We start from the raw sequence: 9048 nt of genomic DNA, 5'->3' as shown, positions 1-9048 counted from the left end.
TATTTTTTATTGTTTTTTGTACACAATTTTAAACCTTACCCTGACTGTATTTAACCGTTCGAGATATTCCTTCCTGTCTTCAATAATTTTGTGTCGGGCAAGGATTCTTTGATGATCTTTAGTCTTATTTTCAGTGTAGTTCTGTACTAATTGTAGCCTGTTTTTATCTTTTTCAGCCTGTAATAGAAAACAGAATGATTAATGTTGAATTTGATCAATTAAATGGGTATAAATTAAAAGCTGAATTGAATAGAAACATTTAAATACCTTATTAACATTAGGGTTGATAACAGTAATGGCGCTTTTAAGAACATTTGCCATGTTGATAAGCTGAGTCCTCAGTTGGTCACTGGGCATGCTTTGGAGGATCGGACCGTCCTGTTTCTCTTCTCGAGGACATTCGGTCAGGTCTGTACCGAAGTGTACGCAACCGGCTCCATGATCAATGCGAATCTTTGAAATTAAAAAATAACACAAAATTAAAATAACATATTAAGAAGATATATATATATGTATAAAAAAACCTAAAAGAACCAACCTGCATGTCATTGTGTCTTACACAGTCAACGAGAAGTCTTTCGAGATGAAAAGGAGTGGTGAAGAGAGCTAACTCAAGGAGACGGTCAAATCCTACAGTCTGATAGACTTGGGAAACTTGACGGATCAATTTCACCAATGTTACATCCTGTTAAAATTATATTTAGTAACATAATTGTAAATTAGTAAATGAATTTTTTTGAGGTAAAAATTAGAAGTTATTTACCTGGAGAGGAGGAATATACTGTTCATCCCCTTGGAGTTGGGAAGTAACAGCATCGACCCTCTGGCAAAGGGTTAGTGGGTTGAAATCAATCTCTAAGCACTGATATAGCTCCTGCAGCTGAGGAGATGCTAACTGGACGACATTCATGCGTACCTTAGGTGGAAAAGAAACAAATTTAGAATAAATAATTATTAATAGTTATTGTTATAAACCTAACTATTTATAGTTTAGTTTACCAAGAGAAGTTGGGGAATGATGACGGCCCAACTCAAGGATAATATCTAGTCTTAAAATATCACAAATTCTAGATGAGATGGAAATAAAATGGTAAAATGAAGAATAAAAGGACTCCTTCTTTTTTAAAGTAAGGGGAAATAGACAGGTGTATGAGAATGGACCAGGTTAGATTGGTAATGCTATTTCAATGGCATTCTCTTAGTGAACCGAATAGAACAGAAAATTTAAAATATTAAATGTACAAATTATAAAAGACATAAGTATAAAAAAAAAATAATTTTGGCTAAAATTAATTCAATTTAATCAGTAATTTAAAAAGAAAATCTGACTTCCACTCGTTTATGAAATACAAGGTCATAGCTTTGATTTCATAAAATTATAATGACTAAACTACTTTTCTAACAAGAAAACGTTTGAACTATTGCAAGGATAATAATAAAATTAATATTAGTTAAAAATTAAGGACTAAAAACACAATGGTTCTTAATCCATATATTTTTTGGTGATACTATCCTATCTCTACCTCTTCAGTTTTTAAAAATTTACTGTAATTTTAAAAACAACACATTTGATATGCCAAAGTAAACATTATCTATACCAATCATAAAATTTAAATTTACAACGAAAACTGGACAATGACTAGGGAAGAAAAGAAAATTTTTTAAGTCCTATAGTTCTCTCTTTTCTACTCAAGGCATTAAAAATCTCCATTGGTTTTGTTATAATTTAAATTTTACAATTTATTTAGATGATTTTGATCATGGCATATTAAATGTGCTGTTTTTATTTATAAAAGCTGAAAGGGGGAACGTAGTATCCTCAAAACTTCCAAAAAGAGAAAAAATGTAAAGAGATATAAAGATTAAGAACTATTGTGTTTTGAGTTCTTAATTTTTGACCTTAAGACAATTATAGATTTTAAAAATTTCTAAAAAGTGCAGATTATAAGACGAAACAAAATAAAAAATTAATCTATAATCATCCATATTTTATAGTAACTGTTAAAGTTTTTAAAATAAAAAAATCTTTTTTTTTTGGAGACTAGATTAAAAAAAAAAAATTGAACAATGAGAAAATATTTACCAGATCCCTAATGAGTGAAGCTCTAGTTGGTGGCTGCTGAAGAGTAAGTAGGACAGCCAGGCGCTGTGCTTTCTCAAGGGGAGACTTATCCGTCTCGATAAACCTGTCAAACTCTGGATGGGCAGACGGCAGCGGTATCGAGAGAGTAGCAAGGAGAACGCAGCAAGCCATTCTATGCAATAAAATATAAAATGTTCATGAATAAGAGAATTCAATGAAAAACATACAATAAATTCATCTTTCGAACATATTTAATCAAGTATAGTAGTCCATCATTTGGAAATGAAACAACTTGCCCCACCAACTTAGGTATACATGACACGCAACACACTTATTTTCAAGAAAAGGGAAAAAAGATTTCTTTCTGCATTTATTGTCTAAATTACTTCCAACTTAATGTGTTGTAAAAAAAAAAAATTATTTTTTTTCCCTCTAAGAATAATTCTAATCATATAGTATATAAATTAATTATCTTCACTAGTATCAGTGCGATAACATTTTTTTTTTTCTTTGGTTAATATTTAGAAGAACCTAAACTTTGGAAAATATATACTCTGAGGTTCAAACAATACACACTAATTGCAACAAAGAAATGGTCATAAAGAAACACATTATTCTTAAAAAAATAATAGAGTACAGGATATTCTCACCTCAGTTGGTTATTATTTAATCATATTAACTCATTAGGATCTATTGGAGGTAATAAAATTTTTCATCATAGGTGAGAATTGAGAAAAACTAGATCTTATAGTGTAAAACAAAAAAAGTTATAAATTATCTGATCTCTGAGAATAACATAAAGTTAAAGTAAAACTCACATTACAGTTTGACCTTGATAGTTCAATACTAGTTAATTTGAGATGTTCGATAAAAAAATAAGTAGGAGTTGTTTTTAATTAAACAAGCACTATAATTTTTATGTTTTCCAAATAAAGAAGTATTAATAAAACAAATCTAATTTTGCATTACATTTCTTATTTGATATTGTTTCAATGGTACCTTAAATAATCCAAAAACTTGTCCAATATAATATCCAATCCAAATATTTGTCAGATACCAAGATTTCAAACAAAACTGAAATAATGGTTTATCAGGAAGAAACCAAAGCAAGCCCTAAGCCTCTTAAATCACTAACCTCTATGTTCAGTCATCTTCAGGGCTACCATCTTAATGTTTAATGGTATAATTAAATAACTTTAAAAAATAATTTGTCAACTGTGAGAGTCCACATATTACCAATTATACGGAATGCCAAATAATGGTTTAAAATGTAGCCAAAATCGTATCATATACCTAACCTGACTAAATCAGAAAAATAAAACAGTCAACAGCTTCATCACTAAAGCTCATATCATATATTTATGTTTTAATCTGAACTTGTATATTTAAAGAAATAAGAACTAAAGTAATATGAGAATAAAGGAATCAATTATATCCATAGTTTAATAATTTACAAAAGTAGTCAATTAATTCTAACCTCAGAAAAACAATATTAATCATACAAATTCATAAGGATCTATTGGAGGTAAAAAAATTCATCATTGGTAAGAACTATTGACCACAGAAAAAAAAACCGCTGGTTCACAAAGATGAAAACATTATTATATCATGATAACATTTTTGTTTTGTTTTTTCTGAAAAAAAAAAAAAAACTTCTTTCATAGTTCTCACATTCATTACAGCTTTGTGCGCTAAGTCCAACACAATAATTGACTGCTGTATCTTCGTTAATATTGGTCTAATTAAGATCATTTTTAATTTAGCTTAAAATTTTAGATTTCCACACCAAACCGAACTTTAGAAAAATAAACAATGAAGTTCATATAATATACACTAACTGCTACACCAAACCAAAGGTCATAAAATAACACATTATTTTTAAAAGAAATAATAACCTGCAGGATATTCTTACCTCAGTTGGTTTACATTTAATCATATTAAATCATTAGGATCTATTGGAGGTAATAAAACTTTTCATCATTGGTAAGAATTTAGAATAACAGGTTCTCAAAACATACAATAACAAAAATATTTAAATTTCTCAGAACCCTATTTAATAACAATATCTAACCCCTTCAACTCAAACATGACATTTATTACAGCTTTAGGTGCAATGTCCGACACAAAAATTGCTTATCATTATCTTTTCTGTTATTGTTTAGATTAAGATCTTTTTCTAAAAAAAAAAAAAATTAATTTAGTTTTGTAGGCAATGATTCTTTAATTAAGCATCCACAATTTTCCAGGAGAGGTTTAGTTCTTGAATCATCAGTAAAAAAAATAAAATTAACAGCTTTTCATGACACCATGAGCTGTTATGATTTGGATTTTTTTAAAGAAAATTTTATAACGTTCAAGTTACTATTTTCCATAAAATTTATACTTTCTAAGTTATGTTAAAATTAAACTTAATCTTGGTTGCTATAAGGGTATTCACGATTTTTGGTTTAACGAGTGAAAGTGTGTTAAATGGAAATAAATATTTCCTTCTTTTAGCATGCTTAAAACGATATAAACTTCAACATGGCAGAGATTCTGTTACTAAGTCAGCTAAATGGAGCTCCCCTGCATTTTACATATAACATGGAATTTAAATTAGGCCGCTCATAATCCTATAGTTATAATATTTAGCATGTTAACACTTCTTACATTTAACACAACATAATGAATACCTCTTATATATGAAAAGTTAAAGGGCTTAAAGGAACCTTTAGACAAGTTTTATCAAAATTATTGATCTGTTTCTCCCTAGTTCACAAAAACTTGCACAGTGTTTCTTATTTGGAACACACGCAATGAGAAACAAAACACTAAAAAAAAAAGTATTGTTTTTAGGCCTCAGTAGTCAAGGTAAAGATCTGATGAAAACTGCACATCGAAAATTTAACCCAATGATAATAATTTTATTTTACCTAGTTTTAACGGTTCAATTATATTTAATCACTACTGTGATACTATTAATGTTCATTAATTACCAAATAATAATTAATTGATATTAAAACACTCAGGGAATGCTCACCTCAGTTGGTTAATAATATTTAATCATATTAATTCATTAGGATCTATTGGAGGTTATTAAATATTTCATCATAGGTAAGAGCTAGGACAGGATCAACAAACAAAAAAGAATTGGTATATTTGATCTGTATCATCATTAAAAGTAATATTGCTCAAGTTATTACTACCGCTGTTATTAGTCCGGTTTCTGAAACTGATTCAGTTCCAAAAAAGTTTGCTGAGAACAATAGTATTTTCTTATAACTTATTCTAAGCATGAACATACTCTAAATTTAAATGTATCAACTCAATTTTTAAAGAATACTGCTTCAAAGAATGTTTTCACCTCAGAAGGATATTAGTAATCATTCTCATTCATAAGGATCTATTGGAGGTTGATAAATTTCATCACGGGTAAAAACACCTGTTTATAAATTTACTTTAAATATATAAACCTTTAAGATTGGTATAGACACAAATATGAATGACTTTGTTTTGAATGAGTTTCAGAAACTGGCATAACAAAGAATGGTTTTCTTCAATATTTTATGAATGAATATTTATATGACTTTCAAAAATTACTAAAATTATTTTCTCACAAATAAACACAATTGTGTAAGAATTCATAATAATTTTACTTGCTTACCACTGTTAGCTAGGGAAATTAATATTATATAATAAATATTAATATTAATACTGTAATAAGGACAAATTTTCTATTTGCACATTTATCAAATTTAAATATTTCAGGACCCCAGAAAAAATACATTTTCAGTATTTTTGTTTTGTTTTTTTAAGCCCAGAAAAAATTATTAATGAAATTTTGTAGGTTGTTCATTATAGTTGTTTATTAATCATATGCAAGATTATTTTACCACAAGTTTAATTTACTACAAAGATCCTGAAGATGTCATTTTAACTGAAAAATAGGATTGACTATAATTATTAGTCAACTAAATAAAGGAGAAATTTTTTTTTTTTTAAATTTAATCAGACCTTTAAAAAAAAAAATTTGTTTTAATAAAACTTCTTTACCAACATGCAACAACTCAAGAAAACAATATATGTGGAAACAAATTGATTTCATGACACGAGGATCAAACGGAAGTGGTTAATAATGTTTAATTGTAGAAGGGCATTTTTTAAATATAGAGAGAAGGAAGATATAGGATCTTTACAATCCAACTAGTGTCAATCCAATTAAGTAAGCCCCTATTATAATATAACACATTTTCCTGCTAGAATTTACTAAGGAAACGGCTGCTCTACACTAATTAGTATTATTCTGGAACTAATATTTTTTTTGCTCTAAGCTATAAGAGGGAATGCGTTATTAATAAATTATTTCATTTCCAGAAGTTTCAAAACTGTCATCCAGTCCCTAGACTACAATTTTCTTATATTGGAATTATAAAATGTAACCACAGCAATAATGGAAATCAAGTGAGTAAACACCACCATCAATTTTTTAACACCAAGCAATTAAACTATCTAGATTAAACCTGCTATGATTTGATTAACAGTTACTGCTAGTTTTATTTTCACCAATTAAAGTATTTATACATACCTTTGAAGCTCATCGGATGTTATGTTTTTCTTCATATCTTTAGAAAGCTGGAAAAGTTTGAAAAGAGCAGCAGCATGGAAAAGGTAGTAACCAGCTTTCCAGAAGACCATAGCTAATTTTTGATAATAATTTGCCATAGTTTTAGTCACTGGTGGTTTTTTAGACATGTTCATTAATCCATGTATATCTTCTATTGCTTTATAAGCTTCCTATAACATAAACAAAACCGAATGGTATCATAAAGAAAATTCAGCAATAAAGTAAATATCCAAATAAACACATGGGATTTCTAAAAACCTAGAAAATTCAACTATTAACCTTTTTGAAAATTCATAACTTAAAAAAACTTTCATTTTGATCTTCTGGATACAAAATTGGATAATGACATTAATTAGTTTATTTACTATAGAGTCTAAGAATAAATAAGCATTGTAAGTACAATATATAATTTCAACTTTATAAGAGTTTTAATACCTAATAGTTCAACATTTTCTCCCAAACATTTCATTTATACATTATAAATAACATAAGCTTTTTATTTCATTAAGTATTGACAACTACAGCCTAAACTACTTTTTGCGTTCATTTTGGGTTACTTTTCATTTTAGTTTATTCCTTCATATCATATGCGATAAGATTCTAATATTTTAACACCTTTATTAATGCAGGTCTACCATATAGATCATGAATAATCATTTTAATATGAACAAAAAATTAATTATAAATTTTATATTACATTTGTATCTAAAGCAAACAAAGTCAACTATTACTAGACAATAATTATAATAATAAGTTAATATGTTTACAATCTCTAAAGCCATTTATTTCTACCTTGACAAAATGAACCCAACCAATACAAATTGTCAAATAATGGGCCCCATATCCTAAACTAATAACTCACAATTTAAAAATATACAAAATAATATTTTAAGCTCAACACGTGAAAATATTTTTTAATTCATATCTTTTTTTTTTTTTAAATAGAGAAAATAATTTAAAAACTTTATCTTCAATTACAAAATTATATTAAAACAAACAATGCAATTTTCTGATGACTTATTCTCAACATAGATATATGCTAATTCCTCTAAATTAAAAAAAATTAAATAAAAAATGTTAACAAATTTAACAGGATTCTCAAAATTCACAACTGATGTTTTCACCTCAGAGGGATAATTGTAATCATGTTCATTCATAAGGATCTATTGGAGGATAATAAATTTCATCATAGGTAAAAACAACTGTTGATAAGCTTACATGAAATATTTAAAATAGTCACAAATATGAACGAAATCAGTTTTAGAAAATTTTATATCACAGAATTGTTTTCTTTGATTTTGTAAGTACATAAGCTTTGAAGATGTTTTTGTCCTTTCTGAATCTGGTGGAATATGTTTTTATGTTAACTTTGAATGTTTTAATAAATATGTATACGGGTAGGAACATTAAATAAAAGTCCAATGGATTTGAATTACCACTAATACTTCATAGTCGGAAGTTTTAACAACATAATATTAACTTAAAATTATCACACACTTACCTGCCACAGTTCCATCTGTATAGCAGAATCAAGCTGAACTAATCTAGTTTCCAAATTATACTGCTGCGTTTCAGGCTTATTAAGGCTTACGTTTGCCACCTGAACTGGCAATTTACTTATATCTTCTAAATGCTTCCTTAATTTATCACATAATTTTCTAAATTCTGTTTTTCTATTATATTTCAAACAGAAATTAAAGGCCTGAAAATGAAAGAAAAACAATAAAAATCAAATATGATGATGATGAAATATTGAATTTGTTTCATAAATTTTAATGAAATACCATCCGAGCGATGTCATGGTACAGTGTTTCGCAATGAGCATTTGTTCGGAGCAGTTCCAAACACTGGCAATATGATTCCCATAAAAATTTGACCCAAGGAGTAAGGATTGTCCTGTCACTTCTATCCTGAGCATCTTCACCGCTGACAGCACTAGAATAAAGAAATGATAAATTGTATAAAAGGTTTTGATTAAACTGAGATAAACAGCAATAAATAAGTCCAATTTGAGAAAAATGAATCGTAATTGTTATTCCCCTAGACCCTTTCAATATTAATATTTAATTTTAGTTAATTTAAATGGATTTAAAAGAAAACTAATAAGGTAAACTAACAGCTTTATTTTTTATTTTATATCTCATAGAATCGATCATGCACACAGAGTTATGCCAAATTTCAATAATTAAAATTTAAAATCCACAAATCATTTAACAATTAGTGAATGAGAATTGTAGTAACTTTTTACTGTCATGGAAATATTTATGATATGCCTTTATGGCCAAAGAGATCAAGCATGTAGTAATTTATGAAGATTATAACATTATTCAAGACCTAAATTGTATACAATTAACATTTACAA

At 27.7% G+C, this 9048-nt stretch overlaps 1 protein-coding gene across 1 annotated transcript in view; it reads right to left on the bottom strand.

Moving 5' to 3' along the window:
- The window catches only part of eIF3a (eukaryotic translation initiation factor 3 subunit a), a 24349-nt gene that overhangs the window by 13214 nt on the left and 2087 nt on the right, over positions 1-9048 (bottom strand). Inside the window, exons 4-11 of the mRNA XM_014426053.2 lie at positions 8471-8621; positions 8188-8388; positions 6648-6856; positions 2084-2255; positions 764-916; positions 539-685; positions 268-453; positions 40-177 (exon numbers count right to left, since the gene is read on the bottom strand). Of these exons, the coding sequence (XP_014281539.1) occupies positions 40-177; positions 268-453; positions 539-685; positions 764-916; positions 2084-2255; positions 6648-6856; positions 8188-8388; positions 8471-8621 (1357 nt within the window). The remainder of the gene's footprint in view (positions 1-39; positions 178-267; positions 454-538; positions 686-763; positions 917-2083; positions 2256-6647; positions 6857-8187; positions 8389-8470; positions 8622-9048) is intronic.

Source organism: Halyomorpha halys, unplaced genomic scaffold (assembly GCF_000696795.3).
Source record: "Halyomorpha halys isolate HHAL.00 unplaced genomic scaffold, Hhal_1.1 Scaffold547.1, whole genome shotgun sequence".
In the NCBI taxonomy this organism is placed as follows: domain Eukaryota; kingdom Metazoa; phylum Arthropoda; class Insecta; order Hemiptera; family Pentatomidae; genus Halyomorpha; species Halyomorpha halys.
This window is presented reverse-complemented; position numbering and strand designations above follow the sequence as displayed.